Raw genomic sequence first — 16,983 nt, 5'->3', positions numbered from 1 at the left:
GTTTTCTCTTCTTTGCTTGGGAGGATGCCGTTGAGGGGTCGGGCAATCCACTTTTGTTCCTTTTCTTGTATTTATGTTAGAATTGGCTGTCTTTTTGCTTCTTTTGTGAATTTGAGCTCATTTCATCCTGAAAATACAAAAGGAAGACAAAAACACTCTTTTTTCCAACATTAGTACTTAAAAAGGGTTAGTTTTATGCCTCATTTAATGTAATTTATATGTTGCATTTTACACACATCACAAGCATTTAATCAAACACTTGGTGTGCATATAACATTGTAAGCTCTATGTACAAGTATACAATGCACAATCTCATTAGTAACCTTCATGAATCATATAATCAACTAAATTCATCTCACTTATTCATTCTACAACATAATAATCTGTTAGTAATTTGCACACAACAATCACCCATCCAAATCTCTTGATTAATTCACTACAAGTTCACTTATTCAACTAAATCAAATGGGTTTTTATTCAAACTTTCAAACAAATCAGTATTATTCATGAAACATCCTTTATTTGGTGATTCTAACTCACAAGCAAGTTCAATTTCATACTATCTCATGGATTAATCAAAACCATTATCATCATCTAACATCAATTCACAAAATTCGACTTACCCCATGATGGAAAACCCTTAGATAACTGAGAAATTGATCACATGCAATCGATTAGCCTTTAATTTCCTTCTCAATTTGCGGATTTTAGGATGCTAGGGTTTTGGCTCTTCCTTGGCCTCTGTTCTCGATCGCACGCCCCAAAACCACAAAAATACTGACTTATTTTTTTTGTCAAGTGTTTTATTTAAAACACTTTTCCCTTTTAACCCCTCTATCTTTCAAAACATGTCATTTATTTCCTTTTTACATACTAACTTGATTGATCTCATGTGCACATAAGTTATAGAATTTCCATAACTTGTAAAGCTTAGGGAATGGTAAAGTAATTATATATTTACCACGTCTTATTAATAAAGTTTTAATATTATATTGCGACGTACGAAATTCGGGGTGTTACATTCCTCTTCCTAACGGTGATTCTCTACACATCTTTGGCGAGAAACCTTCTCAAGGTCTCAAGCTTATGTCGTGTACTCAAGCGAACAAATACTTGCGCAAGGGTTCCTTCGCCTTTTTGGCCCACGTTGTGGAAAAGAAGGATAAGGGTCCAAGCATGAGTGATGTTCCCGTTGTTTGTGACTTTCCTGGTGTCTTCCCAGAGGATCTTCCTGGTCCTCCTCCTCCTCGTTCTGTCGACTTTCGAATCGATTTAGTGCCTGTCACTAAGTCTCCTTATCGTCTAGCACCCTCAGAAATGCAAGAGCTATCTAGCCAACTTCAAAAACTTCTTGATAAAGGCTTTATACGCTCTAGTACTTCTCCTTGGGGCGCTCCTGTTCTGTTCATCAACAAGAAAGATGGATCCTTTCGGATGTGTATTGACTATCGTGAGCTCAACAAGCTTACAGTAAAAAACTGATATCCTCTTCCTCGAATCGATTATCTATTCGATCAATTACAAGGCGCGACATGCTTTTCCAAGATTGATCTTCGTTCTGGTTATCATTAACTTCGAGTCCTCGAAGAAGATAAACCCAAAACCGCATTTCGTACACGTTATGGTCATTACGAGTTCGTGGTCATGCCATTTGGTTTGACCAACGCACTTGCGGTTTTCATGGACTTGATGAACCGTGTGTGCAAGGCTTATCTCGACCGTTGGGTGATCGTCTTCATCGACGATGTCCTCATCTATTCCAAGACACAAGAAAAGCACGAGCGACACTTGCGTCTTATCCTCCAACTTTTGCGTGTTGAACGACTTTACGCCAAATTCTCCAAGTGTGAATTTCGGTTGAAAGAAGTTCAATTCCTTGGTCATACCGTCAACGAACTTAGCATTCATGTTGACCTTACGAAAATCGAAGCTGTGAAAAATTGGATTGTTCCCAAGTCTCCGTCCGAAATCCGTTCATTTTTTGGTCTAGCTGGTTACTAGCGTCGTTTCATTTCAAATTTCTCAAAAATCGCCGTTCCTCTCACCTCCTTGACCCATTAAGATAAAACTTTTGTTTGGGGTTCCGAACAAGAAGAGTCTTTCCAAACGCTCAAGGACATGCTTTGCAATGATCCTATCCTTGCTCTTCCCGATGGTAATGATGACTTCGTCGTGTATTGCGATGCTTTAAACCTAGGTCTTGGTCGTGTCCTTATGCATCGAGACAAGGTTATCGCTTACGCGTCAAGGCAACTCAAAATCCATGAGAAGAACTACAGTACGCACGATCTTGAACTTGGTGCAGTTGTTTTTGCATTGAAGATATGGCGACACTACCTTTATGGTTCTAAGTGTGTGGTCTTCACCGACCATAAGAGCCTTCAGCACATCTTCAATCAAAAGGAACTCAACATGCGTCAGCGTCGCTGGGTAGAGTTGTTAAACGACTACGACTGCGAAATCTGCTATCATCCAGGTAAAGCGAATGTAGTGGCCGATGCTCTTAGTCTAGCACTACATCACCATTCTTGATGTATATATTAAGTCTATATGTACATTAACTAACAACAACCTTATGACACAAGTTCCTAATTTCATTGATATCAAAACTATATGTTTCTTGTTGTAATTAATACTAAACACATTATTTCCCAACACGTTTGAATTAGAGTTGCTGAACTGCGACCTGCCACTTGTTGTCGCTCCTAGAGTCGTGGCAGTGGCTCTCCTTTTCATCGCCACCTGTTTAACCCATCAGCATTGAGACCCTAGAATGGTCACTAGAATTGCAACCTTAAAACCCTAGTCATTGGAGGAGTTGTGAGTGCCTCTTATGTTGCTTTAATCCCTAACCGTTTATCCTTTTCTTGTCTTGTTGGTTACCAGAGATCGATTGTGGCTTTTAGCCACCACAGTTGTTATTGATCATAATGATATCAAGTGTATAACTCGAAGGCAAACTGTATCCATAGTGGTGCAGATGATTTAGTGAGCGGTGAAGGTGATGATTGAAGTAGTAGCAAGTGGGGACGAAGTAGGGCATAAGGTGAAATGGGTGGATTATTAACTTTATAATAAGAGTTAATTAATTACATGTGTTTTGTTTATTTTATATTTTTAATATTAAAGGGTAGTTTGGTTATTTTACACACTCTTTTACTGAAAAAATAGACGGTCATTATGTATACCACTAGGAGGATACGTGTGATTTCAAAAAGCTGAGGATGAAAATTGCAATATATATAAACCACAAGGACCATCCGAGTAATTTGACGAATGAAATACCGAAAAGACCCTTTTGATGATTAGTTAGTTAACTAGAGGAGGGAGCATGGGGAAGCGAAAAAGTAACCATGGTTAAGTTAGGGTTTAAAAAGGAAGCGAAGGGGATTAGAGGGGACAAAATAGAAATTTGGAGGACGATCTGATTCTGATTGATGCCGTACGACTGCTATTTCAAATTCATCAAGCTTCCGCCTTTGTCTTTCTTTGTTTTGTTTGGTTAGTTGGTACCAACCTTACTCTTCTTTTTCTTTTTTCTTTTTCGATCGATCGATCTGAATTGGATCTTTTATTTTTCACTCATTTTAGATTTGAATGTTTTCATGGGATTTGAATAATCTAGCTACCTGTTTTGACGTTTGTATAACCAGCTTGAAGTTGCATATTTCCACCTGGAATTTCTCTTCTGACTTTTTAGTATCTGATTTGAAAACAGCTTTTATGTTATGTGTATGTATGTATGTATGTATGTATGGTTTATAAGATGTTCTTGAAAAATGACTACTGTGCAGAACTAATTTCCCTTGAGAATGATACAAGTTTAATAGATCCCTTTCAAGTAAGGTAGACTGAATGTGGCATCTTAAACTTAAACTATGCTTTTTCTCTACATACTTGAAATGTAAATTGTGCAAAATATATATTTCCCAAAATCAAGGTGCTTCATAACCTAGATTGATTTCCCTAAACATTTTTAGCTTTTATGAGCACTTTTTATACCAACTGTTTCACTAGTTGACATAAACCAACAAGGGTTATCCGTTATTGGAACGGATGATGAAATTAAAATTTATCGTAAACCGTTATCCGTTGTTTGTTATTCTTTCTATATTGAGGATGATTACAGTATTTATTGTTAGGATAAGTCCATAAATATTATATTTCCTGTTTTTTTTTTTTTGGTTGTTCTATGCATTTGAAGCAACCTACAGTTCCTTTTTCATGTCCTCGCTTTTAAAGTTAACGGTGGTTAGGTTACAATATATGAATTTCGATTATAGAATATAGATATTAGTATTCTACTTCTTCAGGTAATTTGTTTAGGGGCTGTTTGGCAACTTCTGAATAGGTAAATGCTGAACCAGTAAGAAAGAGGTCTGAACCATTAAGAGCTAGTATAATGCTTAACCATTCAGAGGCTAATGTCTGACAAATTTAGATAAGAGGTCTTAACCATTCAGACTCAGTATAATGCTTAAACATTCAGAAGCAAATGTCTGAATCATTCAGACATCTGCTCGCTTAACAAATAGCCTGAACCATTAAGAGCTAAACAAACAGCCCCTTAGTAAGTTCAGTCATTAGTTCTGTAATAAAGCTTGTATCTGTATATTAGAAACCTTGTTTAGTCTCATGGTTCAGTTCTTAGTTCTTGCCCGTGGCTGATTGTTTCTTTTCTAGTTAATCTTTATTCCGAACTAATCAATAAAGTATTTGTTTTTAATTAGGGTAAAAGTATATGCATTTATGGTCAGAAAATAAATTGATGTGGTAAGATTACAAGAGGATTGGTGAAGTAGATTGTTACCAACAAAGTAAAGAATGGAATGCAATAGGGATGAAGCCAAGAGGGCGAAAGAAATTGCTGAAAATAAGTTTTCTACAAAAGACATAACGGGTGCAAAGAAATTTGCATTAAAGGCCCAGAGTCTGTACCCTGCTCTTGATGGAATCTCCCAGTTTTTAGCAATTCTAGACGTTTACGCTGCCGCTGAAAACAAAATAAACGGGGAGTTGGATTTTTATGGAATACTTGGTTTGAACCCATTAGCAGATGATGATGCTATAAAGAAACACTACAGGAAGTTAGCATTATCTCTTCATCCTGACAAGAACAAATCTGTAGGGGCGGAAGGGGCATTTCAGTTTGTTTCTGAAGCATGGACTGTATTATCTGATAAAGAAAAAAGATCAATTTATGACCATAAGAGAAATGCTAGAGTTTCTAAGCAAAGGGTTCATACTCAAAATGGGGGTTCGCGAGCACCAAAACCTCCAACTCAGAACGGTTTTCACAAATTTACAAAGACCGCAGCGGCCCAAACTAGGGTTACAAGTACTAAAGCAAAGGGTACAAGTAATTCTCAAAAGGATGGTATTCATGCCACCACTAAAACGGAAACGGGTCCCACCAAAATGGAAACGGCCCCCACCAAAACAGAAACGGCCCCCTCTAAAACGGAAACGGGTCTCAGTCCTGCTAAAACAGGCCCCAGTGGTGTTCGTTCATCATCTAATAAAGAGACGGTGCCTAAAACGTTTTGGACCCTATGTAAAAGATGCAAACTGCAGTATGAATTTTTAAGAAAGTATTTGGACCAGAATCTTTTATGCCCAACTTGTCATGGACCGTTTCATGCAACTGAGACGGCCCCACCAAGCACCTATGGTTCATTAGAAGGTTCAGAAAACCCAGAAATGTGTAAGACCACGGGTGATGGTAGGAGCTCCCAGTGGAGCCGTTTTATAAAAACGAACAGCCCAGGTACAGTAAAAAGGGATAGAGAAGAAGCTTATAATAGAGAAGAAGATTTGAGAAGAAAGATTTCTAAAAAAGAAACTAAAGCAAAGCAGGATGATAACGGGGCTGTTGAAAATAACAAAAGGGGGCCAATTGAGGTTGCGAATACCAGTAGTATCAAGAGCCAACTAATAAAGAAAGCTACACTGGAAATTAGAAAGAAATTAAATGAATGGAGCTCAGAAACTGTCAAAGATTCTTTGGTGGCTGAACCACTTGTGACTGATGTACCAGATCCTGAGTTTCATGATTTTGATTCTGCCAGAAGTGAAAAATGTTTTGAAGAAGGTCAGGTATGGGCTGTTTATGATCATGATGGGATGCCGCGATTATATGCCTTGATTAAGAAGGTGATTTCTTTAAAACCGTTTAAGATGAGTGTATGTTGGTTTGATCCAAAACCTGACAACAACCCAGGGTTCTTGAAAGCCTTTGGGGAGTTTAAACCAGGAAAACATGAAATTGTCTCCGCCCCTAATTTTTTTTCACACAAAGCTAGTTTTACAAAACAAACAAGTGGGAACATTCGTGTTTTTCCCAGGAAAGGTGATGTGTGTGCTCTATATAGGAATGATGTAAAATCAGATTTAGTGAAAAATAAGTATGAAATCGTTGAGGTTGATGCTTACGAGGAGGAAACAGGGACGATCGTGACTCCACTTATTAAGGTTTCGGGTTTCAAGACCGTGTTTCACCGACATGTAGACCCAAAGGAAACAAGGGTAATTGTGGAAAATGAAATGCATATGTTTTCTCATGAAATACCTGGGTGTGTGCTTACGGGTGAAGAAAGTGGAAGGGCTCCGAAGGGTTGTCTTGAGCTGGATCCTGCAGCGGTCCCTCCCCAGTTTCTTGAAGGGTGCTCCAACTCCAAGTGCTGATGGTGTTTGTCCCATTTTGGGTGCAAATTTCTTGAACTTGGGGGGTGGAGTTTGTATTCTTTTTTGTTAGTTTTCAAAGTGTTATTGTACCTGATACTATCAGAAGAATGTTGTTTTGTTGGGGGGATGTTATGGTACTAAATGTTGTTTTTGTAGTCTGCTTCTTATGTCCTTTTAACAATATACTTGGTTTATGATAATCATTGTTTTGATATGATCTTTTTTTTCTGTAATAGTAGAATATTAAGCTATGTCTTCCATTCGTTATTCAAGATGGATGAGTCATTTTTATCTGATACAAGCGGGGCATGGGTTAATAATAAGTAGAGTATTAAATAACATCTAGTTGGAAATGCGAAGACAATTAATTAATTAATGTTTTGGATTGTTAATTGGGGAGATTCTTGGAGATATATCAACTGGTGAAATTAAAAAAGGCGAGAAAAATCCAAAACAGGAGGAGCTCTGATAAGCAGGCTTAAAATTCTAGACAAGAAAGATAGATGGGAATCGAAAAGATTACAAAAATAAAGGACATCCGTTGTAAAGAAATTAAAACATAAAGAACATCTGTTGTAAAGAAATCAAAATATAAATGATATCTGTTGTAATTTTGTTAGTTAAAGAACATAAATTGCTATTAACCCTAAATTAGAATTATAAATAAAGCTTCAATTTGAAACATTGTGGAAACGACTTGTGGAAATAGCATACACACTCTATATATCAAAACAAAAGTAACTATAAATAAATCTCCATACATTAAAAACTTAAAATAGTTATTAGCAAGCATAAACTAATTGTCACTCTATGGCGTGACTAAAATTTAGACACCAAAACCACTTATCAAGAAAACAAGGAAAGAAACAATAATGGATCTTAAGAGTGTTGTTGCTCCATGTTTGAACGCTTGTGAGGGAGTTGTAGAGGTAGGCGACGATCCTCCTGTTGGTGTAGAAACAGTGTTCGTAACATTATTGAAAATTGCGGCATCCGGTGAATTTGGTGGCAACTTCAAGAGCTCTACAATATTAATATATCAAAGTTAGCATCCACATCCAAACAAGTATATACATTTTTATACGTTACATAAAGGTTTCTTTGTGACATATCCACGTCCTAACAAGTATATGATTTTTTTATATACGTTACATCAAGATTTCTTTGTAACATGCAAAGACAGGATAAGGGTGCATTTTTGTGTACAAAAGACAAGAGAATTTTAAACAAAAATAAACTATTTCTTATCGTTATAAAAAGTCATCGTCGTTCTAAATTGAAAAAGTCTTAAAAGATGGGCTGGAGTTTACATTTGACACCAAGTCAATTAAGACCCACAACGACAACCAACATTCACACTTTATCACTAAATGTAAAGTAAGAATAAATTTGCTGAAAGTTAGACATAATATATATCATTAAACTGTGAATAAAAGGTATGTGACAATACATGTTATAAAAGTGTCCAAAATAATATCATTAATATCGGTCATATGACATGTATAACAATTAAGTAATTATTACTCTATAACAGCAAGACAGGATAAGTTCAGAAATATAGTACTTGTGATGAAACTGATTAATTGATTTATGTCGTATATGATACCATGAGTTGTTTTAATCATCAAACCAACATGACGCAAATGTAGCTAGCCTATTTGGTAAAGGTTTATGCCGGGAATGTTTCAAATATAAACCTAAAAGAAGCTATTTAATTAATTAGTGTAAAATAAGAAATGTTTCAAATATAAACCCAAAAAAAGCTATTTAATTAATTAGTGTAAAATAGGGTATGCGTAAGTTTAGTTCTGAAAGAAATGACCAAACCACATGGAGCAAAACAAAGGTTAACTCTTTAAAGACCTGACGTTCAGAAACATTATGAAAATTTGTCAGGATTTGCATGTATGAAAATTTGCGAATAAGGCCAAAAAAAAAAAAAAAAAAAATTATCTCACACAAGATTATTTTTTTTTTTTGTGATTTTTGAAGAGTTGATGTTCAGAAACATTCCTAAATTGGAAGTGGCGACGTGGGCTAATCATAGCTTTTCAATCAAGAATCTGAGGTCAAACTTAAGTTTGCATGTATAACAAGAAGCCCCTCAAGTAAGTTATATGATTAAAAAAAAGTTAATACTACATATAATTATTAGTTTTCTATAAATAAGCAAGCTAAGCTACGTTCATATTTTGAAGTGAGAAGATATCACCTCCTCAAATGAGAAAATTAACTATTATATACGATGTTGAATGAATATATAGAATAGAATAGAGTAGATGGAGAGGGAGAGTGAGATTATTGTTACTTGGGCAGTCGGAGACGCTTGCATTAGCGAGCTTACAAGCAGAAGGCAGCTGAAGAAGGCGAGCCTCTTGAATATTCATCTTCTGCAAGGCCGGATTGGTTCCGTTATGGATCTGCTGTATGAGAAAACACAAGCACGCCGGGTTACTCTCTTTCATCTCCTTCACCGAATCACAACACTTTTGCTGTGGGCTGCCTTCTTTGCCCGAAGCAAAGGCTACGCACGTCATCACCTCCGGTAGCTTCTGCGAACACTGCTCCGACAACGACTGCTGCGCCCAACCACCACCCACGATACATAACAACAAGCCCACCGTCACCACCATCAAACTGCACTTGCTCATTTTCTTTTAATTTGATGGAATATGGTTGTAGCTGGTTTATTGATTGATTTATATTTTATAGAAGAAGATGATATATCGATGAGGGGAAGGAAGGAAGGAATTAATGAGGTGGTTGGTTTGGTTGGGTGTGAAATGTGGAGTGGAGTTAATGTTTGTGATGAAAATAAGGCAGCTGCAAAGAGGTGTACTTGTCTCTACATCTTTAATGACTCTTTTATCAACACTCCCGATGCACCACCATCAATGAAAACCAGATCATAATTTTATTTCTTTTTTCAATTTCTTTTTAAAAAGAGGTTATATATTCAACCTCAGATATGTTACTGTTGTATAATTATAAAATCAGATAAGACTTGTTTAAAAATCATATTTTTTTACCCTCAACCAAGAATTCATCTTTCCGATTCTGTTGATCAGATATTTATAATAAAAAAAAACTTTTGATCATAGATAGTAGATCGAGTAAAATAACATATTGTGCATTTTCTTTCTCTAATTGTTTTTCTCTTGTTATTGTTGTTATGGTGTTGTTGAATTATTTCATAAAAATAAATTCCAAATATCATAAAAATAATAACTTATCATGTCACCGGCCCCTCCTCACTCTCCAAGACCATTCACCGTATTTACTAATGTTGAAGGGTGCTACTTTCTACACTCCCCTCCTCTCACATACTTACAGGTGAGGCCCGCGTGGAACCGACAGTTTTCCTCTCACAAGGGGGGGGGGGGGGGGGGGGGGAGGGGGGTATAATCAGGAGGGAGGGGGTGTGTTTAGAATCAGCCATGTTGAAAATTGCAATTTACAACCGTAATCTATATAGGGTTGTCGGGTAAAGTGGTCATATAGTGTCACAATAAACCGTTAATCATATAATATAGGTTAGGGTGTACGCGGCACACCCGGGGAAGGCCAACCAGTGACCCTTCACCGGGCGGGAACACCGTCGCCAACCCTGGGGTCCACTAGGGATGAGCACGGTACCTGTTAGATATCGAACCGGTACCGGTACTACTAGTACCAAAAAAACAAGAAAAGTGGGTACCGGTACCGAAAAACGGGGAAAGTGGGTACCGGTACTGAATATACCCAGTACCAAATGTTCATCCCTACTGTCCATGTGGTAAACCCAATGTGTTCACCGGTAAGGGAAGAGGAGAGAGATTATTACTGATGGACCGGACTATTCTCTTTCACCCAATCACAATTTTTTTTAAAGTGAACTTCATTAAAACCAACACAAACCTGAAAAACGGGCGGCCACAAAACAAACAACTACATAATTTCAAATTTACACCATTTTCCCAAATTACAAGTTTGTGTTTGTGCCTATTTTTAAACAAAAGAAAGCTCACGCCTTGACGTCGCTAAAAATATCTTCAACCTTAGCAGCTTTACCCAAGAATATTAACTCGTTCCTAGCTTTCCATAATCTCCAGCAAACAATAATCACTATCCCCTAGTACGCTTCTTTTTCCTTCCCCTCAAACCGCAGTGGTTGTGATTCTCCAAGATGTCCCGAAACGAAAAAGCATACAGAAACAATGTTCTACTCCACCTGCTCATCTTCTGCCATAGAACCATAGCCAAACAACAAGCTGTGAAGATGTGCGTGACAGTCTTCGTATCCGTGCCGCAGAGATAAATTTTATCTTTATTTTTTTTTAAGAAAAAGTTGTTTGGGTGGAGTGCTGCCAATGTTGAGTGCAAAATGGGAAGTGGAGATGGCAGTGGCGAAACTTGAGATTTCCTACCCGGGGGTCGAAGGCGTATATACCAAAAATTTCTATAAAATCGGGTGGTCAAAAACATATATACCTAAAAATTTCTATGCGAAAACTACATACTCCCCTTACAAGTTACACCCTTAGCGGTTGGTTTTTGTTACAAAAGATTGGCTATATATGTTAATGTAGTTTAATAATTGTTTAATAGTTTTCCAAACAACTCACTAAAGTACAGGCTTCAAATTCAATACTCCGAATGACTTACACTATTCTAAAGTAGACGGTCTATATGGCATATGCCATTCTCTGAAGCTCCAACCTCATACCCTTTAAAGCACAAGCTCTAAATAAGCTATGCCACTTTGGAGATCCAAATGACCCATGTCCATGTCTAGAGAGAGCTCTTACTCAGAAGAGGGCTATGTAAGTAAGTCCAATACTAAGTTTCTCTTTGAAGCACACGTTCTAAGACGACCGAAATATGCTTCACATCTCCTACATACACTATGAAGGTGCCTTTCACATGGACCATAACGTTTTATTGATATGGCGAAAATCAGAAATCAGAATGAGCATGGGCTTGTAGCAGCCCAATGGGCCAAGTTGTTGTATTGAAATATTGAATTGAAGTAAAAAGAAAATAAGGATGAACCGCAGGCAGGCAGGCAGGGGTAGATTACGTTTTGAGGGAAACAAAATAATATCTTTGTTGTTCCGTTTTGAGGGAGATTGTGAGGACTGAGGAGGAGGTGGAGGAGAAATGGCCTGCTGCAGGGTGCTACCATTCCGAACTCTCATGCTCACCGAGCTACGGCGAGTCTCTTCTAAAGCCACACCCTTCCCCTTTTCCTTATCATTCGTCGTCAATCAGATATCTACTACGACACCCCCCAGATGTAGAATCACTAGACGAATGCATCATCGCTTTAATTGCTCTCATCATGATGAAAACCTATCGTCTACTGAAGACGACGGTGACCAAGAACCCCCTCAGGAAGCCGTTCTCAAGGTTATTTCAGGTAGGTAAACACCTCATCTGATTTTTATACAATAATAATAATTTGTTTGCCGGGATGGATTGCTGCTTACTTGTGAGTTGAATAATAATCAGTTAGTTTGATGTTTCATAATAAATAAACTCTTTGATTCAGAAGTTTCAAAGACTGAAGGTAGAGTTGGCCAAACCACTAACATGGTTCTTGGTGGTACAGTCACTGACGATTCCTCCGATGAGTGGCTCACTCTTGATCAGAAGGTCCCTATTCTATTTTTCAACTATATCTTTACTTCTTTTTCTGGCCTGGGTTAAATAATAATAATAATAGTGGTATTTGTTCTAACAACAGGTAAATACTTACCCAACTGTAAGGGGGTTTACAGCAATTGGAACTGGTGGTGACGATTTTGTGCAAGCTATGGTAATTGCTGTTGAGTCAGTCGTTCAACATCCAATTCCACAGGTAGGTACATCTTCTTTTTTACTACATGATGCATGCTACCTCATTACTGTTTGTTTTAACTGCTTCTCATGCAATGCAAACAAGATAAAAGTGTTGTTGTCATATTATCAAAATCAGGAATGTAAGGATTATGTCCTTATCTATTTTGAGCCGTACGTACCAACATTTATTCTATCCCGTTGTCTCTGTTTAGTTGTGCTTCTTATTCTTTCCTTGGCAACAATGGGCTATTATAGGCTTTGTTATCTCTTCTTCATATGAAAGACTTATTTTTAAATCCAATGCTTATTTACAAGAAGGCATACCCAACCCAAGATAGTAAATAGACCCAAAATGCCCTTCACATTGGTTTTCGGTACTCTAGTAGACTTTCCAAGGCCTAGGTTTTTGATTTTCCGTTTACACTTGTGATATGTCCCAACATTTTTTAATAATAAATACTCAAGTGGTTGGAAATACTGGTGTAACTTCGCAATGCCTGTTTGGACTCACCACCACGGTCTGTAACAGGGTAATGTAAAGCAGAAAATGTCATCTGGTGGGAAATATGTCTCGGTGAATATTGGACCTGTTCAAGTCGTTTCCAGTGAGCAGGTATTTCTCCGTCATAATTATTCAACTTGAAATATTGGACAGATATCTTCTTAAGTGTATTTTGATGACTGTATAATAACAATAGAAAGTGTTGTTGTTGTTGTTTAATTGGTAATCATATTGATATGGTTTTAATCTTGGAATGAAATAGTAGCTGGTGTGAATTATTATTCTAAGCAGACAAACTTAGTACTTACTACCTGCAAGTTGAATGATAAACTTAAACTTATGTTTAAGTCATGTCTCACCTTAACACCATTAGTAGTTATGGTGATTAAGAGTAGTTACTGTTAGTTATGTTGGTTGGTTGGTTGGTAGTTAAATAACGACCATATGGCGGTTATGTTTAGAGGCCTATAAATAGGTTGTTGTGTCAATGTAATGGAAATGTGTATTTCGAATATGTGATGTCTTTGTGTCCAAACAAATCCTTATGATAAACCTGTGTTCACTTCGATCCTATAATTCTAACACTGCATTTGTTACAATGACAGTTAAATCATTAGCGAAAACTGTGGTACACTGCACATTTAGATCTGAGATTATTGTGTGGATGAAAAGTGTAACTGTCTTTTCTTCCAGGTTCAAGCTGTATACAATGCTATGAGGAGAGATGTTCGGATGAAATACTTTCTGTAGCACCTTTTATATACGCGTGTAACGCCCATCAAGTTCATATGCCTTTTCTTTTTTTCCTTTCATATGCCCGGCTGTCTAACAAAGTTCTTTTTTCTGTACTCAAGTACATTGCTGCTGTAGAAAAGTCAACACTTGTACTAGCATCATGCATGCATCAGTGAAAAGGTATGTTGGGCATCATCAATGAAATTTCAACAGCTATGTCAACAGACTGATGGTGGCGCAAAGGGCTTATTAGTAGTTAGATGATGGATTCGTTACTTATGACATTCTTCAAATTGTTATGTAAGTTTTATCTAATATAACCTTTTCAAAATTAGTACAACACAGATTGAACAGTTTGTCTTTCTAAATTATATAAAAAAAAACATATACAAACACTCGTTTCCAGGCCAAAAAAACGTCACCATGGTTGTGACACTAGCAAAACGTTGCATTGTTTTGGGTGACATTCTCCACCGGTGGTATCTCAAAGTGCCACAGTCTTCCCACGGCTTTCTTCAAATTCTTCCGACACAAAAACTCTTGTGCGTAAGCTTTCTCCACCTTCCGATCCACGTCATGCAAAAACACATGCGTCACGCCCGGCTTTTTCCTATTCCTTGCCATTACAGCAGCCGAGTAAATCGCCCCCATTCTCCCGGGCGCCTCGTTATAATATCCCCTCGGTGCATCTATCATTATCATATCCCACTCTTTATCATACACCTCCTCAGGTAGACTCGTGATTGCTAGCTTGCACTGTGTATTCCCCCGAATATAGCCTTTGGATGGAGAACATTCGGGTTCGGATTGATAGGAACTCAAGAGGTCGTCAGCATCGGTGACCTTGGTGCGGTAGTTGATGATGGCAGCATTCAGATTTGGTGCGGTTTTGAGGATGGTACGGACCCACAAAGGGTCTTCTTCAAGGAATAAAGTATGGCCATTTGGGTTGAATGAAGCCCACATGAGGGAGTCGTGGCCTAGGCCGAAAACAAGGAAATTACAAGGGGAAATGGATTGGAGGACGTTGAAGGAGAGGGTGATCTCGGGGAGGGATTGTTGTGGGACCCTTGGAGAGGTGGCGTAGTGAAGGATGGCGTCGAGTTGCATGGGTGTGGTGGTTGTGGGAAGGATCTCGTCGGAGATGGATTCGGTGCAAAAAAGAGGGGTGTCACCGATGCCAATGAGACATGAAATGAGAAAGATGGCAGCGATAATAGCGAGGGAGAAAAATACGATGAAGAAATTGGTATGGCCTTGGGGTGGCTGGTTCTTCTGCATTTTGATGTTATTGTTAATGTTGGTGTGGTTTAATTGTTGCATTCTCACGTAGGTTGTAGAGAAACATCCACTCGAAAATTGTGTGAATAAACAACAATTGCCAGCCACACAAATATTCTAGATTTACCAATTTTTAGTTTATTTGATTTAGAGTCAACGCTAAGAAAGCTTTATAAATTTATTATTTTTTTTAACTGAAAACCTTACAAATTTAAGCATTTTACCTTTTGATTCTCACCAATCAATTCGTAATCTCATAAAGATAGCTTTGTGATCTACTATTTCTTCTTCTTCTTGTGAGACCGAAAGATAATAATAGTTCGGTTGAAAATGAACCAACAAGGTTCAAATCCCCTATAGAGCGTTTAAAAATGACCAAAGGGATATATATAGTTGACATAGAACAACTAGTCATATCATGGGCAACATTGGTTATTACATCACTTGATTATAATTTGTGCTCAAAGAAGCACACTAAGGGTATGTTTGGCAAAAGTAGCTGGTGGCTGAAAGCTGGTAGCTGGTGGCTGAAAGCTGGTAGCTGGTAGCTAGTAGCTAGTAGCTGTAGCTTTTTAGATGTATTTGGTGTTTGGTAGAGTAGCTGTAGCTTTTAATAAAATGTATAAAATTACCAAAATAGACATAACTAAAAATTTAGAAAGTTGGTGCATTAAAAAGTTCCTTATTTTTAGAGGTTAAATTTGTCAATTTTTCCCTAAAAGCTTGTAGTTTCTTCTAAACGCTACTACTAGTAGCTTTCAACCAAAAGCTTAAAGCTCATAACCTAAAAGCTTAAAGCTCCTTCAACCAAACAAGACTTTTTATTGAGTAGGAGCTTTTTCTTAAAAGCTTAAAGCTAGAAGCTCCTAAAAGCTCCATGCCAACCATACCCTAATTGTGTTTGAGTGAGACTTTTAGATGCTCAACTATATTGCTAAGAGGAGTACATGTTTTTCTTTTCCCCGAAGCAAAGCGTACACTAAATTATATGTTTCAAAGATACATCATTAACCCATGTTGTAAGAACGGTTGATAAACATCAATCACCACGTATCATAACATAATAGAATGGTTAACCTCACAATATAGAGATAACTTTAACAACACAAAGATATTTTGGTTGATTTTTATTATATAAACACACACATATTGTATTACCGCGTTCATTTTGAAACCAATATTATGTTGAAAACCATAAGAAATACTCAATACATGCTTACATATATATAGAATAATGTTAATAAGGCAAATTGGATGTTACTAATCCCATTTTTATTTTTCACATGGCCAATAATAATACAAACTGAGAATATTTTTACCACCAGTCTCTACTTTCTAATGATTTTTTTTTCAATGGACCCCTTTAAAAATAATTAACCCAAATATTTTTTTTTTCAAACTTAGAATATTTTGTACTGCAACCGTACCCAAACCTAGTTGGATCACAATCCGGTTACCAATCCGAGCATGTTCAAAATGATGTGGTTCCCGAAACACAACCGAAGCCGTCTAAGAAAAAAATCAAAGAAAAAGAGGAACATATATGATGTAGGAGAATCATCCGGCAAAGCCGCATGTGTATTGTGGAACACAGTAGAGGATGAGGCTTTAGCACGGGCGTACTGTAATATTTGGGAAGATCCAATAAAAGGTTATTTTTTATATTAAAAATCGTACACGTATATTTCTACAGAATTTTCATTTAATTAATTTTTTTTTATGAACGTAGGTAACACACAAATAGGTAATTGTTTTTGGGAAGATTCGATAAAAGGTTATTTTTTATATTAAAGTCGGCGAGACTCCAATACGGATACTTTTCCACCGGTTGAACAAAGTTGGGTTTGTTTTCTTCCACAAAACATCTGAAAACGACGAAAAGGGTACTGGATGTTTTCTGTATCCACCCGGATTCAAACAGGTTGTGGCGCGCCTTCTCGCATGTGTTGCTTATAGACTCC

At 37.3% G+C, this 16,983-nt stretch overlaps 4 protein-coding genes across 8 annotated transcripts; 2 read left to right on the top strand and 2 right to left on the bottom strand.

The window, feature by feature from the left end:
• Positions 1–3,387: 3,387 nt before the first annotated feature.
• On the top strand, positions 3,388–6,901 carry LOC110896127. Of its 2 annotated transcripts, none has more exons than XM_022143567.2 (2): positions 3,388–3,501; positions 4,731–6,901. In XM_022143567.2, the coding sequence occupies exon 2, from the start codon at positions 4,825–4,827 to the stop codon at positions 6,682–6,684; it is 1,860 nt and encodes a 619-aa protein (XP_021999259.1). In that variant the 5' UTR covers positions 3,388–3,501; positions 4,731–4,824; the 3' UTR covers positions 6,685–6,901. The 2 variants fall into 2 exon arrangements, with proteins under 2 accessions (XP_021999259.1, XP_021999260.1); XM_022143568.2 differs by having other exon boundaries at positions 3,395–3,509.
• A 505-nt stretch (positions 6,902–7,406) lies between these two features.
• LOC110896126 (non-specific lipid transfer protein GPI-anchored 1) lies at positions 7,407–9,470 on the bottom strand. Its single transcript, XM_022143566.2, has 2 exons — positions 8,993–9,470; positions 7,407–7,707 (listed from the first exon to the last, which is right to left on the bottom strand). The coding sequence occupies exons 1-2, from the start codon at positions 9,333–9,335 to the stop codon at positions 7,511–7,513; spliced, it is 540 nt and encodes a 179-aa protein (XP_021999258.1). The 5' UTR covers positions 9,336–9,470; the 3' UTR covers positions 7,407–7,510.
• A 2,245-nt stretch (positions 9,471–11,715) lies between these two features.
• LOC110896125 lies at positions 11,716–14,132 on the top strand. 4 transcript variants are annotated; one of them, XM_022143563.2, is made up of 6 exons: positions 11,721–12,082; positions 12,215–12,318; positions 12,410–12,523; positions 13,034–13,117; positions 13,700–13,774; positions 13,861–14,132. In XM_022143563.2, the coding sequence occupies exons 1-5, from the start codon at positions 11,824–11,826 to the stop codon at positions 13,754–13,756; spliced, it is 618 nt and encodes a 205-aa protein (XP_021999255.1). In that variant the 5' UTR covers positions 11,721–11,823; the 3' UTR covers positions 13,757–13,774; positions 13,861–14,132. The 4 variants fall into 4 exon arrangements, with proteins under 4 accessions (XP_035836409.1, XP_021999255.1, XP_021999257.1 ...); XM_022143565.2 differs by having other exon boundaries at positions 11,723–12,082; positions 12,275–12,318; XM_022143564.2 differs by having other exon boundaries at positions 11,727–12,082; positions 12,218–12,318.
• On the bottom strand, positions 13,825–15,166 carry LOC110896124 (probable methyltransferase At1g27930). Its single transcript, XM_022143562.2, has one exon. The coding sequence runs from the start codon at positions 15,062–15,064 to the stop codon at positions 14,177–14,179; it is 888 nt and encodes a 295-aa protein (XP_021999254.1). The 5' UTR covers positions 15,065–15,166; the 3' UTR covers positions 13,825–14,176.
• Between the last annotated feature and the right edge of the window lie 1,817 nt (positions 15,167–16,983).

Source organism: Helianthus annuus, chromosome 12 (assembly GCF_002127325.2).
Source record: "Helianthus annuus cultivar XRQ/B chromosome 12, HanXRQr2.0-SUNRISE, whole genome shotgun sequence".
Taxonomy (NCBI): domain Eukaryota; kingdom Viridiplantae; phylum Streptophyta; class Magnoliopsida; order Asterales; family Asteraceae; genus Helianthus; species Helianthus annuus.
This window is presented reverse-complemented; position numbering and strand designations above follow the sequence as displayed.

Bases quoted from the DNA above. Each gene is read 5' to 3' on its own strand.
- LOC110896127 (XM_022143567.2), top strand. From the start codon at position 4,825: ATGGAATGCAATAGGGATGAAGCCAAGAGGGCGAAAGAAATTGCTGAA.
- LOC110896126 (XM_022143566.2), bottom strand. From the start codon at position 9,335: ATGAGCAAGTGCAGTTTGATGGTGGTGACGGTGGGCTTGTTGTTATGT. The intron at 7,708-8,992 runs GTAACAATAATC...TTAATATTGTAG, and splicing joins AAGCGTCTCCGACTGCCCAA to AGCTCTTGAAGTTGCCACCA.
- LOC110896125 (XM_035980516.1), top strand. From the start codon at position 11,824: ATGGCCTGCTGCAGGGTGCTACCATTCCGAACTCTCATGCTCACCGAG. The intron at 12,319-12,409 runs GTCCCTATTCTA...TTCTAACAACAG, and splicing joins GGCTCACTCTTGATCAGAAG to GTAAATACTTACCCAACTGT. The intron at 12,524-13,033 runs GTAGGTACATCT...GGTCTGTAACAG, and splicing joins TTCAACATCCAATTCCACAG to GGTAATGTAAAGCAGAAAAT.
- LOC110896124 (XM_022143562.2), bottom strand. From the start codon at position 15,064: ATGCAACAATTAAACCACACCAACATTAACAATAACATCAAAATGCAG.